At 40.7% G+C, this 21,206-nt stretch overlaps 2 protein-coding genes across 6 annotated transcripts; one reads left to right on the plus strand and one right to left on the minus strand.

Moving 5' to 3' along the window:
- Positions 1 to 907: 907 nt before the first annotated feature.
- Positions 908 to 13,993, plus strand: LOC111269952 (nucleosome assembly protein 1-like 1). Of its 4 annotated transcripts, XM_022849892.1 has the most exons (7): positions 908 to 1,170; positions 1,373 to 1,502; positions 3,276 to 3,646; positions 7,284 to 7,462; positions 8,044 to 8,405; positions 9,349 to 9,423; positions 12,361 to 13,993. In XM_022849892.1, exons 2-7 carry the CDS (start codon positions 1,403 to 1,405, stop codon positions 12,444 to 12,446), a joined length of 1,173 nt encoding a protein of 390 aa, XP_022705627.1. In that variant the 5' UTR covers positions 908 to 1,170; positions 1,373 to 1,402; the 3' UTR covers positions 12,447 to 13,993. The 4 variants fall into 4 exon arrangements, with proteins under 4 accessions (XP_022705627.1, XP_022705626.1, XP_022705630.1 ...); XM_022849891.2 differs by having other exon boundaries at positions 909 to 1,502; XM_022849895.1 differs by having other exon boundaries at positions 910 to 1,502; positions 3,305 to 3,646.
- Positions 13,994 to 16,779: 2,786 nt separating this feature from the next.
- Positions 16,780 to 21,206, minus strand: LOC111269953 (zinc finger FYVE domain-containing protein 9). Of its 2 annotated transcripts, none has more exons than XM_086972300.1 (6): positions 20,932 to 21,206; positions 20,658 to 20,762; positions 19,860 to 20,128; positions 19,259 to 19,375; positions 18,765 to 18,969; positions 16,780 to 18,582 (listed from the first exon to the last, which is right to left on the minus strand). In XM_086972300.1, exons 1-5 carry the CDS (start codon positions 21,070 to 21,072, stop codon positions 18,798 to 18,800), a joined length of 804 nt encoding a protein of 267 aa, XP_086828426.1. In that variant the 5' UTR covers positions 21,073 to 21,206; the 3' UTR covers positions 16,780 to 18,582; positions 18,765 to 18,797. The 2 variants fall into 2 exon arrangements, with proteins under 2 accessions (XP_086828426.1, XP_086828425.1); XM_086972299.1 differs by having other exon boundaries at positions 20,550 to 20,762.

Raw genomic sequence — 21,206 nt, forward strand, 5'->3', positions numbered from 1 at the left:
GCGAACCGGGGCACAACCTCGAAACGATGGTTGCTCGATAACCGAATTCCGGCACTGTCTCGAAACAATCAACCTTTTAAAACTGAGCCGAGATGTACTTCGTTGATGGACTTCCGTTTAAGAGACATGTTCTTGATTGAGCTTATGTTTGGTAAAGCGTTAGACGTTGAATAGTATCACCATAAATTTCGAATTTAGTTTAGAAAGGATTTGGCGCCAAAAAGCGTACCATCAGTGGCACCTAGCTACACGTTTAAGAATGGGAGGTTATTCAATTGCCTGCACACACACGCTCATACACAAGGGAGCACCATCCCATAGACCTCAGCAAAGTTTCTCCCTGCTAGCCTATTGCCGATGTACGGTACCTATGAAGACGGTGGTCAACTTCATAACGACAGGTTCATAGAGACTTCGCCAGCATCGAAAGCTGAGATAATTCCCGTGCCGACACTCAAATTTTTCACGCAAATATTTGCACAGCTAAAAAAGCAAGTGAAACAAAAGAAGCAATATTTTCTTTTATTCAAACGCTTGCTCTTTGTCCCATTAGCATATACTGCCTGCACTCCAAGACAAATACGTATACAGTTGGTACATAATTTTATCTTTTTTCCCTCTCCCCCTTCCCCGAGTGCTGTGCCTCATTCTTCGTTACTCGTGAATGTAGCACCTATCTACAACATTCATCCCTGCACGGCCTGTTTCGTCCCACAATCGTACCACGCATCAGTGCAGCCCAAGTTTCTTTGCCCTTGTGTGATCCCGCCATGGTTCAAACAACCTATCCTCGAGCAGAGGCAGCAACCAGAGATAAGGGTGCGCTGCGACCACAACCGACTCTCTGTATCTATTATGGCGGGCTGCGTCAGCGGTGGCGGCAGCAGCGACACACCGAAACAGTCGCAGCCAGACACCGTCAGCTTCCGCTAACCCAGCGAGCCGCCAGACAAGGCCTCGTGTCATAGAATCTCCCAGTCGGTTGCAGCAGAGTGGACCGCGCCACCGGCTAGAGTGTCGTACTTCTCGCGTGGTCAGTTCGGATTGTCTGTCGCTTGCGACTGCTCACACGGGTCTGCACACGGCTCCGTCATCTCGTGTTAACCCGTTCCTTCGTGCAGTTGTGGCTGGACGATATCGGCGTCAGAAATCGACGACAGCCACGATCAGGTCTGGTAGTTGTTCGATTCCGTATTTGTTTATATCGCTGTTGGTCTGAACTAGGTTTACACGAGCTTTTCGACATCTTGTGCTTAGATAGCCTGCTAGCCAGTCCCCCTCGTTGTTGGTTTCTGCGCAGACGCCATAGCAGCAATCTGCAACCTCACCACGTTTACCCAGCCTAACAAGCCTTGATCACGTTGTGACGAAGAACACTGAACGGGAACGCAAACGAGACGCTATGGCCGGTGACGACAAGAAAGACCAAGTTGCGCAGCAGTCCCCCCTTCAAGTCCAGAAGCAATCAAAGCAGGATCAGCAAAATGGTGACGGCGATAATGGTAAGCGATATTTCGAGTAGAGGTATTGGTCAGATATTTGATCATTGGTCGTGTAAATTTGTCCTTTTTTGGAGTCTCAGACGATCTCTACTAGGACCGAAGTTCGTAGTATCGTGGTAACAAGTCGCCACATTCATCAAGCATCAACGTGTGTCACGGTTAGAATGGCTGCTTTACGCGTTCGCGTTTATCCGATTTCATCATTGATTGAATAATCGCCACAAAAGTGACGAAATTTAGACGTCCTCTTGAGCGCGTGTGCATGTCCTTCATTGTGCGATGGTGCTAGGCTTGAACCGACTTTGCCTACCTGTGCTCCCGGGAAGGGCGGTGCCTTCATGCACGTGTAGTTAGCCTACTGCTCAGCAACACGTACCTATGCTGTACGTCCTTCCTTCTCGTGTTTGTGGAAAAGCTCACCCATCCGGTTGCTCGCAGCGTAGCACGCTTCTCACGTTACCATGCAATTATCTTGAAACGCAAGTTTGTCGCCGCGAATTTTCTCTTGTACAATTAATAAGAGATGCCATAAGCATAACACCCGTTGTTAGTTCGCAATGTGGTCTATCTCTGGCGGGCTTCTTATTGTCCAATTCGGAGTTCAACGGCCTCTGAGCTGTTGCCGCTAAGCAACAACAGCAGCGGCACCCGTGGAATGTTCGCTTCGCAGACGCCCTAACGCGTCCAATCAAAGTTGTTTCACGACTATATTGTGGCTATCAAGTCTAGTCTATATATATATGCACCTTTGCAGTTAGTTTAGTGCCTCAGTTTTTTTACCACATTTGAAACGCGCTATCTGCTCCTCTCTAATTATTGGAAAGCAAGTTCGTTGCGAAACTAACCCGTTACTCTGCGGCACTTTATAATGCTCTTAAATTATTGATTTATAATAATATTACTATTATTATTAATACCCTTTAATTAGGCTTCTAGTAAGCAATTCTCGTAGTCGCGTTCAGTTTTCATCCTAGAGACTGCAACCCGACGTGTATGCGTTCTTTTGCGGAACCAAGACACTTCTTGAAGGTACTAATACACACACCCGTCTGATTCTACTAAGACTGCATAAATAAATCTAGGCCTTGTCGAACGTTCTTGACGCATGTTTCGGATCAACGCTCTTTTAACTTTCTTTAGCCCTTTATAATATACTTATATAACGTATAATTGGTCTCTCGGTGAATGGATGCCTTGCTGGAGCGTTGTGAAAACGTACCAGCTGTTATTAGTGAAAAAGGCATAAGTCTGCTTTAAGGTTGCTGCTTTAAGGTTTATTGTCTCCACTTCACCACTCGTTAGATGACGAATGGGACAAAATTTTTCCAAGGGAGGAAATAATTATGATAATTTATTAGTTCCGTGTTTAGATATATATAACGACATTTGCATATATATATATATATATATATATATATGCAGGTGTCGTTATTGCAAAAATCGGCGATTACTAAACACACTACATTGCATTTAAGAGTCGAACACCTTGGAGATGTAATTTAGAACTCCGATATACCCTGTTTTGCCGTCCACCGGTTTTCCTTCGTGTTACTGCTTTACACAGCGTTTTTTGTCTTCTAGTGTTTTTGGCATAGCACACTTCGCTTTTTGCCTTAATCCCGCTGCCATGGTATGTTATCTGTTATCGTGTGCTTGCTGCTATTAGAGCATAGACTGTAGAGATGTGCCTGTTGTGTGGTTGTGTGGTGTTTTTGTTGTTCCACTCCACTGTGCTATGCACCACCTCGCTTGGTGCAATGTGATTTTGATTAGGATCGATTGACGATTTGGCGCCGTTGAAGGTGCGTATCTTGACCGATCCCGGTCTCGTGAAAATGATGTCCAACAAGCTCACCTCGTTGATAGGAACTCCGACGCACTATATCGCCTCGCTGCCGAACCAAGTGAAGCTCCGCATCAAGGCGTTGAAGAAGCTTCAGGTCGAGTACTTCAAGCTGCACGGGCAATTCTACCGAGAGGCTGCTGAGCTCGAGCACAGGTTCTACATCAAATACGATGAGCTGATGAGCAAACGGCGCGATATCGTCGAGGGCAAACATGAACCGGATGCTGGCGAATGCGAGTATAAGGAGCCGAATGAGGAGTTAGCTGCCGACCTAAGTAAAGTAACCATCGACGATGCGGTAAGTATTATATTTGATAAGAGCACAATCAATATAGCTGATAATTAAGGATATAATGCACTTCCCGATTGATCCGTACTTGAATGTGGCATTACATAGACAAATATACAGGTCTATATACAAATACGTATGAATTATTGTTTTTAACATTGTAGAATTTTTCAGAATGCAGTTACCAGTGACTGTTCAATGTCCTATGCAATATCTTCAATTTTTCAGTTTTTCTTCAATTTTTGTTATTTTCACAATGCAAAAAGGAAACGGGCAATTACTTAATGGGTAGACAACTTCCCCGGTTCCTGTAATGTTGCGGTGATATGTTCATTTAGTAAACGTAGAAAAATGTATACTTGGTTTCGTGCTCCTAAGAATCAGCCCTCTGAGGCAATTTTTATCGGCACTAACACCAAGTATAAAATTCGGATCATTTGGACCTATTCGAATCTGCATCAGACCTGCGAATCTACTCGAATCTGCCAATCCTTTTTACTTTGCTCACTCTTCCGATAGTAAAATTTTTGCCAGAAGCGTCTCAATACGACACGTCAGCATGATGATAGGTTCTTTCACCGAGGATGGTGGCGACGTGCAAGTACATAAAAAGACGCGTTTCGCGCACGCTAGTTTATCCTCTGTCGACATGTAAGGTCTTACTAACTGGTGCTCATCGATCGTTTTTATGTTGTCCAAAGCTTGTTGTCGTATATTATACTTCGCCATACTACTAGTTGCTGAACGAGGCACGCAGCAACGCGTAATGTAGGCACATCGAGTGTTTATCCGATAATAGCAGCTATTGAGCGCACAGCCGTGATTGGCGGCCGCCATTGGACAGCATCGCGCGATTCCTTATAGTGGCTGCAATGTTGTCATGGTCGTGCCGTTCGTGGCGACGGTGGTGAGTTTGCTTTTATTACCGCCGCTGCTGCTGCTCTTGTTCCTAGCAAGGACTTGCGTGCCCCGTGAGACCCTATCAATTCAGTACGTCAATTCGGATCTTCTAAATAGTGCCTTTTTCACTTATTCAGTAGCTCGTACCCTTTTGTAAGCTCCGCTTGTTTCCTTGCAACGATACTGATCGCTATATGTCGCCCGGGTCGTTACGGCTGCCTGCCGCCTGGTATGACTGTCTTACCTTCCTGATTCTTGTGTTCGCAGTTTATAACCACGTGGAGCACGCACACGTCTCAACCAGTTGACTTGGGAGATGCATTAGTCAATTTTTAATCAATTCGTTAGTCTCAGGCTCCTACCAATGGGAATGGAGAGTAAGTAGCCTATTAGGCGTATTATCGCGCAAGGCTAGTAGAGAACATCGGTGGTTCGGTTGCTTTGTGCTACACACAGTAACATGCTAGACAGTAAATAGCATTACCGATAACGAAGTCGGTCTAAGGTAAGGGAGTGGATAAATGATTACATAATCGCGCAGTAAACCGCTGCACGGGCAGTACTAGCATCAATTGCCAGCAGCTGTTATTAGTACGTAGGGATATCGGACACACATGGCTGCTGTGTGGGTTGATACGCCGATGTGACGACGTCACCAATAAGCGGCATGACTGCCGACCTACCCAAGAATAGAGCTGATTAATATTGGAGCACATCAATTCGATTAGGAGCCTAATCACTCTTAAATCATTTGCAAAAAAGTCGAAGGAAGGGTTCATCGTAAGCTTCATGGGCCTTATTGTAAATTATAGGTTATCTCATCCCAAAAATAGTACCTAATGTCTGCGTTAAAATGCATGCATTTCGAGTATTTTGTGACGCATGTACGCATGCATTTTATTGTGCATCTTCATATTAACGTATAGAAGTCGTTAAGCGATGGCAACAGAAACTATCAACTCTACAGGTTTGTAGTCCTAGTAAAACTGCGCTGCTATACTAAGCACGCTTATAATTAAGGAAACAAAACTCCAATTTTCTTCATGTCTCCAAGTCTCCTAGTTTTGCTTTAGATGCACTTGCACTAATCTGCGATAATCTAGTCTGCGAAGGGGTAATCCGATGTCAATAGTATTATATTTAGTGGCAATTTACTGATAACTAAAATCTTAAAATGACCCAGGTAGGATTAAAGAGAAACGAAACGATACCTTGTGACGATTTTGTATAATGGAAACTTTTACGATTCTTCAGTCATTGTGCCGACCACTTAATGGAAACAGATTCGAGTGGACGCGGGCAGGGAGGGCAAATAATCCGTTCATCTGACCTGGCTGGTACTACCGATGTATTACTAAATGTCCGCAATGCAGTGCCTATTTAGCCATTATTATCGGTATTGCCCTTCCTATCAAAAACGTGCGTACTGGAACAGAAGTGATTTATTAAACGTAATGATGCACCGTTGCATATACTTTTCGGAGATTTTTTTAGCTTAGGTTTGACAATATGGATGTTGCGTATCTCTTGCAGTGAACTTGAAGACTCGTAATATCCTGCGTTTTTTGGATAAGCTTTGCGCTTGAAAAATTCATATTTGGTATTCCTCAGTCATTGAAATATCACTTGAAGTGTAATTATAAGTGTATGATTAACACTGCAAGCAAACTTGTTTACTCGTAAACTAAGATCATTGCTCTAACCGAACTTGATGTAGATAAGAGAGACTGTTTCTTTACGCTACTTTCGGAGCAGGCTGGCTTCTGTTACCGTGACAGTGCAAAACGGCCTGGCAACAATTGCTGTAATGGTTGTGCTTTTTTAACAAAATGATAGCCCCGTTTGGACTCCGATAGGCACTGTACAACTATTTCGATGCAAACTAGTTCCTTTTTGATTTACAAGGTTTATTCTGCAGGCAATCTTACGTTAATCACTGCTTTTCGTTCCTTGTTGATGCAACCGTATATTAGACGTCGCATTTTAGGACATTTACCGGTTGAGATGCATTGTCAACATGTTCTGTATGTGTAGTAGTTCGTCTTATTGCGCGCCTACACTCTGTTTAGAAAAATATCCTTATCTATCAAATTCTGATTAGATGTTGAAACTTCTCAAGCACAACAACTTGAGCAAAAGGTGTCGCGCTAGCCAATTAACTTTCCTCGCTTGAATCAACGTGTCGAAGGCCGTAAGCCTTATTGATATGCCTGTACTGAAAACATCTCTAGAACTTGTCACCTACGATTGTTCGTATTTTCTGTCGCGTCGATAGAGAAGGCAAAGCCTACTTAAACCTTTGAGTTTCATGCAGTTACTTCTTCCAGTGAAGCGCCAGAAACAGGAGTCGCATGGCGTGGTTGGGCCGATAGGGGCTTGGAAAATTCGAACGTATTAATGAGGGTGGGGCATTGACCAGCATTAATTGAAAGTCACAGCAAGGCCTCGCATATATTTAGAATCTTTGAGTGCGCTGGAATATTCGAATCATACTTCGGGTATAATAATAATAACATTTTGAAATTGAAGTGCCTATTTGCCAGTTACTGTATCGTGATTACTCTGATGCAAAAGTTATCAAGCACAATTTACTACTGTTAAACTCGCAGTTGTTGCTTGTATCTTCGTAAGGACAATGAGAGGTGGTAGATGCAGTTCTTGGTAATTAAGGCGTTTTTATTAATACGTCTTAGCTCCAGCTAACCTATTCGCTTGTTTGTCTACCTCTTGCTGTTTCACAAAACAGTCCGTCACCGGCGTCCCGTCGTTCTGGCTTACATGCATGAAGAACGTTGCTGACGGTATCCACGAGTTCGTGATGGAAGATGATGAGCCCATCCTTGAGCACCTCACTGATGTCGTTGTCGAGGACAATATCGATTCGTTCAAGCTGCATTTCCACTTCTCTCCTAACGAATACTTCAGGTACGGCTAACATTGACGTAGGGTACGTCTGCCTGTGCGTATATTTGTACACAATTCCACTCTATTCAACTGGACTGTCTGTGCAGTTCCTTTGATTAGCGAAAAATAACCTACCACATTTAGTATTGTATATTGGGTAAGGCTGTCTGGGCTATGGTAAAAAATATGTCAAAAAATTATAAAATTTGCTATTTACCGAAGATTTATGCAAGAGGAATGTTTGAAATGTAAATGCGACAGGAGTAGGCAGGCAAATTTCCATCACAATAGTTGGCTAAACCTGCAGCTATCGGAGGTCAGTCTTAGTATATTTGTACTTTCTATCGCTCAATTAATTTGAATTAGGTGACATAAAATTTGTTTTAATTGAAGGGTCCCTACCATACCTTGTATGGGGTTCAGTTTTAGCAAGAATCTGCTGGGCTACCACGGCTGAGTTACCGAATTGGGCTATGTCAGGCATCATTATGCTGGTCAATTTGAGTGGATCATTACCAAGGCTCAAAATATTCGTTCGTGTAGAATTTTGTCGTCGCTTGACGTTGGTTAATCTTTGCTCATCGTTTATTTTGTCCATTCAGCAACACAATTTTGACGAAAGAGTTCAAGTTGAAGCTCGCTCCGACCGACGAGGACCCGTTCAATTTCGATGGACCGGAGATTGTCGCTATGAAAGGAATGAAAATCGATTGGAAGAGTGATGATAAGAACGTTACACAACGAAAGATTTCGAAAAAGCAGAAAAACAAGAAAACGGGCACAACGCGCACCGTCACGAAAACGGTGCAAACGGACTCGTTCTTCAATTTCTTCTCACATCCAGAGTGGATTGAGGATAGCGAAGACATGGAAGAAGACCTTGCGGAGACCTTCCACGCGGATATCACTCTCGGATCATTCTTTCGTGAGCGCCTGGTACCTCGCGCCGTTCTCTACTTCACAGGTCAGCGGTATTTCCATCTTCGGCGAAGTGAATCCCACACACTTGCGTAGCAGCAGCATATAATAGTTTGTCTTAATTAGAGTGTATTTTTTAGCTCAATCAGTTTGTATTATTGAAATTTTTCTCCTTATTCCACATATTATTTTACTAAGTCATGTATCACTTGACTGGTGACAATCATTGTTTCGTTTCTTCGAGATTAAGACACAAGTCTTAGGTCGTTTTGAAGTGGATTGCGACATAGCTGCTTAGTCTTATTCACTTAAGACTCTCGACGTTGTTTTGCCAAAAGAAGTAGGAAAAAACGACCTAAAATGTTTTGGCTTAACTGCTTAACCTACGCGCTATACTTCTATATTGGCGCCAGTAAAATAATTGCATTCAATCCAAATTCAAAAGTATCGCGTAGATAGATCAGTCCGAAAGGTTGACCCTGGTTTGACTTAAGCTGTTTAAAGTATACAGTTCGATAATCACAGTGACCAAAACTTGATTGCCTTAATCGGCGCAAACTTCCGCCAAAGAGATACAATTGACTTGACAGCTGAATTATAACTAATAGGCTAACGGCTCATGTTCAGTTAGAAAGACTAACATATTAGGTGCGGTCTGGCGACGAGTTTCGGGTTTGTTTTATTGTTTAGTTCCTTTTAAACGACAGGCCAACGAATTAACGCGCAAACAGCTACTTCTATTTCCTTAGCCATTGCAAGAGCTAAGCAATAATTTGAGCCAATTGATATTTGTCCATCAAAAAGTTCTATTTTTTGTATTCATAATGTTTTGTTTTATAATGGTAGCTAGCAGGCTGCTGTTGTTTTTGTTACCAGGGTCTCCCAAGCACTTGTTAGATTTCGAAACAATAATGTAAGCTTTATAGTTTATCGAGTATACGTATCATCAGCGTGTGTCAACACGGAGTTTGCTTGTTTTATGATTGTAGGTGAACTAGCCCAGTTCGACGAATACGACGAGGAAGAAATTGATGAGGAATTGGACGAGGTCGACGAAGACGCCGGTGTGTAGACAGACATATCACAATCAGTAAGATTAGGAGGGAGGACAATTACTACAAGCAACGGGTGGCAATATATACATACATATATATAAATCGTATCCTATGATCCACACACAAGATATTATTCAACTACGTTGTACGGGTTTCCAGTGGAATTGTGATGGAACGTTTGTAATAGCGAGAGAGAGAGAAAGCGAGAGAGCGAGAGGCAGAAAATATGGGATTAATTTTAGGGAAACGTAAACCAATATACAATATATCAATTTACAACACTTAATCAACGGAATAATATCTAACCTGGAGTTTGAGCAACATGACGTTAATCAAGCGAGTCGTCATAGTTTTATCATATAATATTTGGTGATAAAAAAATACTAATTCGTTTACATTACGCTGTGGTTTATCGTTACTCAGTATGAGTTTCATTATAAAAGAATGGCCCGGCCTGTTGACAGGTCGGTTTCGAATGTAGGTGACGTTAATCAAACAGTTAGATACGAATAACCTAGGTACCGAGTGATATTTGAGGCTCGTTTTGAGGAGGACGAGTGAGTCGCATTCTGTTCATTCGAGTTTGTAATTTATTATTTCCGAACTTCTAATGACTGTGCATCAAAGGTTCCTGCCTCTGTTTCTTTGATGCCTATTACCATTGTTGTTATTTTCAATGAGCGCACGCGAATGTCGCCTTTGTGATATAATCCAGAGATAAACTTCTACCGAGCAGAATAATGGTGGAGGACCAAAAATCCTAATAATGTTACTTTTACCGTGCTTACATTTTGGACATACGACATATGACAGAATCGAAATATAGTCGGCCAACCTTTTCGTAAAAAAAGCAAAAAACTTGAATTATCATAACATTTATCAGCCTTTCAAATTTTTTTAATTCTAATTTTGTTTGAAGACATATAATGAAAGAAAGTTCGACAAATTCTCCATCTCAACAGCTCATAAACTGGTAATTATCAACATGTTCTTGACAGACTATATTTTAGACTAAGAATGAGTGTTCACAAAAAAATTAAGAGCGAAGTTATACACCACACTATTAGACGAATACGATTCAGTATATTTATGAACATATTTACGTATTTCGACGCATAAATATACGACATTACCTATTGGTAGGTTGATACAGTTAAGTACATGAATATATATAATTAGTAATTGTTTGTCTCGTTATCTACATATAATAGTTTAGTCTGTGTTGCTGCCCTTTCTTTCCTATTAAGCTGGTATCGTTTGGTGTTATCGTTTGGTTTTCTGATGTATTTTCTCCTAGATATAGATTTCTCTTCAATATTGATGTTCAGTTACATACACTGCATGAATCAAGTCATGTATTAATGACAGTAATATATATATATATATACTATGGCTTTTCCCATTTATGCTCGTCAAGAGCCGTCAAGAGACAATGCGATGTAAAGTGCGCTGAAAATGAACGGAAAACCAATCAGAGTCCGTACTATCAATCTAAAACGACATTGATATCACCAACGCTGCTTCATACGAGCGGCCCTGACCATGCCGTCGTGTTTACAACGGTCTTTGGCGCCATTAGAGCTCTGTTCTCTGTGCTGATTATCATAATAGTGCTATTGCGGTGATAACAATATAGGAAAAGGTCATACAAACAAACCGTATACATCCTTTGAGAATGAGCGATTGCTGATTCAACTCGTCAGGAAGAGAGCCAACTTATAAATCTTTATATATAATGTGTATATATATATATATATATAAATACATATATATAAATATATATATATATATATATATATATATATGGCTTAATATTATGGTTATTTAATAAAATATGTGAGATTATATTTGCTAAGATGCGTTCTTACTTCTGTGATCTTACAGCATAATTATTGACTCACAGCTTATCACTTTTTGTTCATTGTACGCGATTTCCCTGCATGAAATTAGCCTTCCCTTTATTTTACCAGCTTTTTATAGTTCGTGGTTACCAGGATTAGGTTAGGTATGTTAGTAACGACTGTTGTAAGATTAGTTAACTCTACTTAGAATCGATTAATGAATACACATTATTCTTCGATTTAATGGTATATGCAATAGTGGTGCGAATTATAAGCGCAGTAAATAGGGTGGCGTATAAGCTAATTTAATTCAATGAAGAACGCGTTGAATCTTAAGTTTTGCCTTCAAGATATAGAGGGCCTTGTAGTGTCCGCACAGAAGTTTTGCAGACACTACAAAGAGTTAAACAACGTATCTACACAGCAAATTTATCGTGCAATTATCTACTGCAGCAAGATTAATTTCTCTAGATCTTTAGAAGATCATACTATCTTTTCGCCTGCTACAGGTTACATCATGCTTTATTACTCAATATGCTGAGCAGTCAGGTTTCTACGTGTATGTTACTAAATACCCAATATATATATATATATATATATATACTGTCTAACCTGACAACGCCTTACTGATCTCAGCACTTCATAAATGATATTCGCTCTATTGTTAATGCGCTCTCTTCGTAACTCTCTCGCTCTCAGTTTGACTCTCGTTACTCGACATTTTGGTGCTTCAAATCATCTGAAGTCGTGTAGTTCTCCTGTTTGTGGAAGGGTCTAATTAGTAGGAAAGGTGGTGGGATACGAAGTTGACCAATCATGTTGGTCCATTTTACGGCTTAAGTACAGTAGTGACCCCTTAGTAGCTCTTTTTTTCTGGCTTTTTTCTATTAGTGCACTCAAATTTGTTTTGATTTTTCCAATCTACTCTTATCGGTTTTCACAGCAAAGCAAACTTTCGTGTACAAAAATGAGATGAAGGCTGAGAAAAGCAAAAATCATTCGATGTCACATAGACTTTGTGAATGCCACCGTTTCCAACTCACAGCAAGCTCAACTTTCCCAATAATCTCCCACAACGTACCAACTCATGATTTTTTTCTTCTAGACCCAGAGGCCGACCCCGATTTCAGGCCTTCGAAGAAAGCCTTGCGTAAGGCTGCAGCCCAACAGCAGGAGTGCAAGCAACAGTAAAGGACTTCATTAGAGACAAAGATAAATATAGGTATGCTGCGACGAATGCGAAATGCGAGGATCTTAAGTCTTGCTGAGACGAGCTACGCCGGTTTAGCTAACCAAGTCCAGTACATTCAGCATTGGCAGTAAGGATTATGGAACTGAAATGAGATTGCGCCATCGGAAAAGCGGGTCAGGCCTGCTATCAGCAATAATACCAACGGCAACAAGCTTAACAACAATGTTGCTGTACCAATAGGAAGGTTTACCTGATGCATCAATAAGGACATGCGAGGGAAAAGCGTGACTTTGACGTATGTGATTTTGCTCAAATACGCAGCAAGAGCCACTACAAGTATTGTATTTCGCCAATGTCTATTATATTAAAGACTTTGTGGATTATTATAAAAAAAAAAAAGAGTAGGTTGTAGAATATGATAAAACGAGACTTTTCATATATAAAATACGGATGCATCTATATTCAATCAACATTGACAATATCATTAAGAAAAAAATACTTTTGGTCAAAATTTCCCCTCTCATTTTGACAAGCAAATTTGTATCCAAGTTTTGAATTACATCATTTCGGCATTACTGCGGTAATTAGACAGTCCACCGTGTTTATGGATAGCTTAACATTGCATTGAAGTCTGGTTAATTAACGACGCATTCTTTCAACTATTGTTGTTATTATTCCAATTGTTACAGTTTTGCTATGTAGCAAGGTGCGTTTGTTCTCATTAATATAGTCTTTTGATCATTTCTCCACATGATATGCATCGATACTGAACAATTCTCATAGCACCTATACTCGTTTGTATTCCGAAGTGTGCAGACGAGTTTATCGAATTTGGAGTTAGCTCACCCCTCTATTTGAAAGGCGGCAAAGACACTATTATTTTCATTATAATGATTGCCTGCATTTTGTATTAATAAAATAGTGTATGATGATGTCAATACAACGCTTGGTGATACCATACGAGGATACGTTGTTTTCGATAATTAACCGTACTCGATAAATCCTAAGCTTACGCTCTATTGACACAGTAACACAGTCAATACCCCGATACGCGGATCCATTAACGGGCGGGTGCGCAAGATATGATAAGTATACAACAGCAAAATGAATGAGTGGAAAACAACAACAAAGCACGGTAGTGATTGAAACCTTCCTGTGGAATCACAGGACTCTGGCCACGGGCACGAGTGCCGCTGAGAGAAGCTGGTGCTATGCTGAGGCGTTTGCTAGATTGTCGAGGTTTCGTTGAAACGGCACGACGGTGTTATTGTTGTCAAGCCTAACTCATGTGTACCAGTGCCGCGTGGTGAACGTTGTAAAAATTATGAAATAATGGGAAAAAAGTATGTGAAAATGTCATGAAAATGACAGAACATTAGACCGCATAGAAGCAAAGCAATGAGACGATGAGCAAAACGAAACGTGAAGTAATAAACCACATGGAATGAGACACGAATAATTCCTTTGAGGATAGAACACAACAATGTTATTTTTTGCGTAATAAATAATCAATAAACACTGCGTCGGCGGAATGCAATCGTTGTTACATGCATATGTGTTGTTTGTATTTGGTACGTTGGTAAATTAACACGCCGTGTAATAATCTGATTTACAGTCCAAGCATGTGAATTCGCCCTGTTGTTGATTGGATTTTGTTAATGTGGCCCTTCTCAGAAGTCAGCAGTGTTACAACAATAATGCAAAAATACTTCGCCTACTATGCATCTACTACGCATCTAGTGAAGACTCAGCAAATTTAGGTTTTTTGAACAGATAAATCGAACTATTTCGAAAAATAAGTACCCTAATTCTTGTTTATCAGAACTTATATAGCAGGGAAAAGCGTTAAACAATACATCCATAGATTATCTTTTCCACTGCGTATTTTATCTCAGTACACTTAATTCCCTATGGGAATGCATAGCCTCATATCATATGGTACCTCCTATTGACTAAAATTGCTTTTCCAATTTATTTTTTACAGTATTTTTTTTTATTTTTAATACACAGTGTAACAGTTGTTTTTTGCTTAATGATGAGCAAATCAAGTATATATAATCGAACAAAAATCCGAAGCTAGAACTAAAATTGTTGTTGTTGAACCAAATAGTACTGTGGCGTTTTGATTAATATTTCTGTTTGTAGACGAAACTTCGCAACGATTTGTTAGCAGAAACTAAAATAGAATGATATATTTACAAGATCAATTGCTTTCTATTGCCGTGGATCAGTATTGTGATCCTATCTTCTGAAGGTCCGCCAGGTTTCATAATCCACCAGCTCATGAGCAGCAATCTGTTAACTTGTGTAATTAAATAACTTGTACACCACAACAATCACATAAAAAAGTTAAATAGATAAAATGTAGACGATTACATGTCGCTATGGATTCTGAAGCAAAATTTTTAACTCTTGGTTTCTCGCGATATCACGATTTCAGTCAACCGAACTACGCTCGCTTCGAAACGCTAGCTAAGAATTTCGTGAACAAACCAAGCCCCTCCGCAGATTTCATGTACACAAGTATGCAATCCGCAGACGGCGCGTGCCACTACCAAAATTGACTAAAAGTCCGGGACAGGTGGTGGGCCGAATGCTGCACTGCGATGACCAGGCGCGAATCACCGATGTTGAGCCAGCTTAACTGTCAGTTTGTATGTTTTGATCATGTTTAGCTTGCTCGGCTCAATGGGAAAACTCGCGTATGGCACTGACTGTGTTACCGACTGCCTCCGCAATCGACAGAAGCAAACATGAAAAGGCTTGCTTTTTTGCTAGCCATTCGTTGTCAGCGTCCATCGTATGTGTTCCTATTGTGCCGATGTGGTTATCTGGTATCCGTAGATTCAACGTAGGCTTAGCCGAGTCTTCGGCTCAGTGGCCTATTTTTGTCCGGGGAGCCAGCTCTCCTTTAAAGAACGCAGGAGATGATCCGAAGCGGCTTCTTTTCTGGCTTTTTATAGCCTAGTTACTTGCGATATCGAACAATTTTTGAGTGTTCCAGGAGGGCTTAAGGAATATGCCGTCGCGCTGAGCCGTCCACATAGGGTCTCGGGTAGCTGTGTTCAGTAGTTTTTCATAGAAAAAATGGCAAGGCAGCACCAAAAGGACAGAACTCAACAGCCAACACAACGAAGAGGTATGCAAAGGCTAAACCAAGCTTTCGTCGTTCTTAAGGCTTATTTCCCTTCCAAACGGGAATGTGTTAAGGCAGATACCGCGCCCAAACGAAAAAGATCGATATTTTATTTGTGTTCAGAAGAAAAATAGTTATATTGGACGAGCATAGAATTTTAAAAATGATCTATTGATAATTTTGGTATCGATGTACCTGGTTGGAGAGATTGCTTAACGACGGCGTTGCAGCACTCGACGCCATTTAGTATTCAAAACACATGCACGATATCTTGTGTAGAGACATGTAGTATCTGTCGAATTAATCGAACCGTACTCCATAAATAAATCCTATTTTCTAAAGTCTATTTAGCGTATCCATATACAAAATTTGCACAAGAAATATGAAAACGCTGTGTCTGGGTATCGAAGTAGGTCGGGATATATCATTATTAATTTTTTGTTATTCTCTTCGTGTCATAATGTCCGCCCGACGAGTTCTACTTAGCTGATATAGTGCTCTTTCATTGAAAAGCTAAAATTTTAGGTATGGATAGTTAGTACTATTGAATATGATGAAAAAAACGAACTACGAGCGACAGTTCCATCTCAATTTTTCCGGTTGATAGACGTGTCTTTCTGATATCGCAAAAAACTTGTCTATCGCAAAAAAACTTGTCTTTTTGATTAAGCAATTGCTTTCTTCGGCATTTTCAGTTGATCACTAATGACCATTCCTTTCTCCCCTATCTTAATGCTAATGTCAATTATCGCTGCAGCTGTCTGTACTTTAAGTAAGCTAAAAGTGTCAAACATTGCCGGTTCAAGTTTCGCCCTCGATATGAACAGTAGATATGCTTAAATTAAGAGGAGTTCAGGATAAAAAGAGAAGGAAGTTAAGCGGCGAAAATGGTGACCTACGTTTGCAGTTTCACGAAAACCTTTCACATGGCTGAGTTCTAAATCTACTTAACTAGATATCGTGCATACTTGGGAGGAGTCGGACATATTCGTAAGAGCGAGGGGTATTGGCGCTTACTTTAAAAAAAATCAACGTTAAGATATTATTACTGCACTAGGCGGTACATTTCATTTTCAATAAAGAAAGCTATTCATTAGACTTCCTGAAGACTTTGATTTAGAATTAGTTTCGATAAGCCCAAAATAAATCCAGTTGGACCTTACCAGGAGTATCTCAGTGTTCGTTCAAAGATCTCATTATTAATGTTGTTACTAGAATGAATTTGATTTTTATTGATCAGCGTTCATGTTGTAATAACAGTTCGTACAGCAAAAACGCCCTTTCAACATTTATTTTCCCCAAATCGTGATCGTAATCCCAGCGGTCCTCTTCATGTTGTGGCTTTCGTGGGGTAGTCTATATTCACGATGTGAATTTGTTATCATTTTCCTCGTCAATAACGCATCGCCACTTTTTCATTTGATACATAATATAAAAAATATGGTTTAATAACAGGGTTGTTTAATCTGTTGTTGCTCGGTGTCACTTCAGTTTATGTCAAGCAAGGCCGTATCAGACTTCACGTACGTGCGGATTTTGTGCAACAGTATATATTCGTCATTCTACAACATTATATATATATATATACCAGCGCAATATGTTGGGCTTATTCTTACGCTTTTTTTCGTCCAAGCTGACTAGAGACACTAAGACCAATCCGCGACATTATTGCGTGACTATTTGACTCCGTTTGCGATCGGCTAGCTCCTTTGCATTCAAATGTATATATATATATATATATATATATATATCATTTAATTGTATATATATTTTACTGTGTAGGTGTGTTGGTGTGACTGCTTGCGTAAACATAATAATATTCGCTGCTGTTACAAATAAGCATTCAATGTACATCGACGTTCGTGACTTGGTGCACACTGGACAGTGATGTATTTTCTAATCTATATTATCGCATTTGTTATTTTCGTACGAATTACTATTCTAACAAAGTGATTTAGAAAAACGGCAACCCATTGAATTTATAGGTGAATTTAGATGGAAGCGTTACGCGGTTTGAGTGTGGTCTGCTGCGAGCAGTATCTTTTTAGGATTTCGGTGCGTATATCACTTTCATTCTCTACCTTGTAGTCTGTTTCTCTCTTCACTCCCATAATAATATAGTTGCTTGTATTATGTATTAGAATAGAAGAATTTTTAAAGAAACCAGTCGTGCAATCAGATACAACAGGTAACAGTAGTAATGATTAACGAATATGAATGAGGAATCTTGCGAACCAGGTGTGTTCGCGTCAACAAAATGCACGCATCACCGACAATGAAGGAGCAACTCAGTGACCGAGAACAGTACATACATGCTTTGTACGTAGGTATTACATCTATTTACACGCACCAAATCTAAACGTGTTTCTGGGGAAAAGACAACAAGGAATCAACGGTATGTACCAACTAAAGCTACAAACGACTTATGCCCACCCGCGGTAACTGACCCTATCTGCGACGAGGATTATCTCGTCCCGCATTTCATGCATGAATTAAGTTCATTCTGACCCTTAGCACATTATGCTGCTACCTTGTTACATGTGCTTGACTCACTGATGCACACCCAAGCAATATGGCTCGACCGAAGCGATCTCGGAAGAGCCAAGTGATTGATGTTCATTGTTTCTTGAACGACGATCCATAAACGATTATGAAATCTCGACTTGATATCACCAAGTCCGTTCAAACCTTCGGGTGCTACTCCAGCAAGCAATAGTTATTACAAGAAGGTTACCCGTCTGTCGTTAGTTCGTACTCGTATCTCGTGAGAGTTAAGTCGCCACTGTGTCCGCATGGAGAAAGTTAAACTCACGGCACGTTGACCCTTCCTGTCAGAGTCTAGAGATAGTCAACAGAAAAGCTTAACCGTAGTTCAGTAGGATCTTCTACATTATCTCCGTACATCGATTTCGTGTCCTGGCCATGACCAGCTCAACGGAGCGTCCTCCATTGAGCACAACTAGTCAATCCTAAACGTACCGCTTAAGCGTATCCGCGTCCTGCAGCGAAAAGCACGAAAGAGTTACGCTGTGCCGCAGAGTTTTACGTATGAACGACAAAAAATGGCGGATGGCTGTTTGCTACAAACGCATATTTGCCAAACCTGTTTTCGTCAGAGTGCAATGCTTTTTATGCCTTGTACATGTTCTAGTAGCATCTTTGGTTAAGCGAGTATACGTACAGCAGAATTATGCCATTGTTGAACTATTTGAGTTTACTTGAGTAGAACGTAGAAGATAAGCTCAATGGTCATCGGCTGATGTGAGCCGTCCAGAGATGTTATTATTGGTACGAGGGCATTATCTACTTCACCCAAAAACTCGGGCGCCAAAGCAGCACCTCCTGCGCCGATTTCGTAACCAAACTGCTCCGGGTCTAAGCTGATTCTGCAAACAGAAAATTATAATGAAACAACTGAAATGTGCAAAAAAAAAAAAATAGAATTCAACAAGAAAAATAGAAGCTAAACAATTCTTAGCAAGATCCACTTTGATTGATTCCACTAAGAATACTACGTTTTATTGTAGTGTTAGGCCTAGCGTCAACATTCGCCTACAAAATTACTAACTACTACCGTAAAGCGTTTTTATATACACAACACCGCTAAACGCAGGCCGTAACATTTGGATCTAACAATGTGTATGTCATCTTGGCCGACCGCTGTTGATGTTTTACCTAAGAGCAAGTTTAGTCAAGTCCATTTCGTACAGCTTAGCTGCGTGCGGGAGCAGAGCAATACACATAGAACGGCCTGTTGCGTCGATCAGACGATTTGGATCGGGCAAATCCAGCCTGTAATTGATTTAATTTCGTAATATTATTATTTTGCCTATAGCATAGTATACTGATATTTCCTGCTCATTGGGAAAATATCGACCCTTGAGGTTCTACCTTTGGCTTGTACCCCACCACAGGATATCAACTATAATAATTACCACAGCACGACTAATTCAATTCACCGACCCTACTGTATGATGTTTAACTAAGAAGTCAGGTTGTTAAGTAAACGCGCAATCTATCTACCGGATTGGCACTTCGTCTTGGTGATAAGATAGGCGTATTAAAATTAGCCATTGAATTACACGCACAATTACCAAACCATGGACGAATGACAGGTCCACTTAATGGGCCAAAAGGAATGAACTAGTTTTGCTAGGAGCGTTCAAATTATATGCCTAACTATGAGCCTAAGATGTCCATGCCCGGTTTAAACGAGGCTAACCTTAGTAAAAGGCCTCCTGTACTTTGCCCATTCAAATAACTTTCCATTACTTACTCGGTATCCTTGCTAGCGAGGAAAAAAACTTCGGTCCATCGAACGATAAAGCGGTCATTAGAAAAATCAGTTCCAGAGAACATTCTGCACGAAGGCACGCCAGCCAATGAGGCGCCGTCGAGAGCGCTGGTCGCCCCTTCATTACGAGTGGACTCATTGGCTGCCCAAACAAGTTCTACATATTCTTCTTCTCCCTCTTCCTCTTGACTAACAGCGTTCGAATCCCCGACCTCCGCTGGAGAGGCGGCACTGTCACCTCCGGTCGTTACCTTTATCAGGTCAAGATCGTTATATACAAGGGGTAGAAGGCAACGTGATGCGCATTTTTGAATTAGTACCATCCCGCGTTGGCAGTTTGTTATTATAGTCTATTCCTACAATGCCACTTCACAGGTCTTTTAAGAAAAAATCTAGGCAGAGTACCCATCGAGTTAGTTGCCAGACGTGAGAATAGATGAAACCTTTTTTCTTTGCCAAGGAGTTGTGTTCTATATCAAATATGTTAATTAACTGCGTACATAGTCATCATTGACGGATTAACAAAAAAACGGAAAAGTCGAACTGTTTTCAACTATATTATATCATAAATTATATTAATTATGCTTTCCAGATAAATACCTGAAAAACGTACAAATATATACATTACAAATGAACGTTTTTTGATGAACCATGGGGTTACTGTATAATTACTTTTTTGGAGCCTGAAAAATTGGAGGGCAGTGTCTGTTTGCAGATGATCCGGTAGTCACGCATATCGTGAATGGCCTGCTTTAACTGACTCATATCGATGGGACTGACCTGGACGAGCAAGCCGTCTTCGACAACGGAACCCCTCGCCGTGAAACCCGAATTGGACTTCAGCGCTCCACTGAAGACCACAAAGCTTGCGCCTCTTACACTTATCTAAAAAACCATATCAGCAAGGAAAGGTTCATAAAAGAACACAATATATCAGCCACATATGTACTACGTTGCTCGTGTTATATAAGTTATTGTGATAATAGATCTTTCAACACCTTTCAAGCAACTCAGCCGTCAGCGTCTGTAAGGTGGTTGTCTCATTTACGGGTACCTGAGTAGAAGCGGAATTGAATGTCTGAGACTGGAAGGAGCCATCGTCCGACTGAGTGCACACGAGATGCGAGTCAGCCTTTAACGAGAAGTTCGCCCCTAGCGCCAGAATGTTTTCGTTTGTTGTGCTGGCTTTCATCATCTGTTAGGGTACGAACAATACAGACAGACGTTATTCGTTTCTAGAACGACGGTTGTACTACAGGCCGTGCCAATGTTGACATGCGAAGTACTTTTCGATCTTACAACTTTGAAAATGATATTTATATATCATAT

This window comes from Varroa jacobsoni, unplaced genomic scaffold (genome assembly GCF_002532875.2).
Source record: "Varroa jacobsoni isolate VJ856 unplaced genomic scaffold, vjacob_1.0 scaffold_1426, whole genome shotgun sequence".
Classification (NCBI taxonomy): domain Eukaryota; kingdom Metazoa; phylum Arthropoda; class Arachnida; order Mesostigmata; family Varroidae; genus Varroa; species Varroa jacobsoni.

Excerpts from the sequence above, each read along its gene's own strand:
- LOC111269952 (XM_022849892.1), top strand. The coding sequence starts at position 1,403 with ATGGCCGGTGACGACAAGAAAGACCAAGTTGCGCAGCAGTCCCCCCTT. Across the intron at positions 3,647-7,283 it reads AAGTAACCATCGACGATGCG|TCCGTCACCGGCGTCCCGTC; the intron begins GTAAGTATTATA and ends TTCACAAAACAG. Across the intron at positions 9,424-12,360 it reads CGAGGTCGACGAAGACGCCG|ACCCAGAGGCCGACCCCGAT; the intron begins GTGTGTAGACAG and ends TTTTTCTTCTAG.
- LOC111269953 (XM_086972299.1), bottom strand. The coding sequence starts at position 21,072 with ATGATGAAAGCCAGCACAACAAACGAAAACATTCTGGCGCTAGGGGCG. Across the intron at positions 20,129-20,549 it reads ATTTTTCAGGCTCCAAAAAA|GTAACGACCGGAGGTGACAG; the intron begins GTAATTATACAG and ends GACCTGATAAAG. Across the intron at positions 18,970-19,258 it reads TTGACTAAACTTGCTCTTAG|AATCAGCTTAGACCCGGAGC; the intron begins GTAAAACATCAA and ends TTCTGTTTGCAG.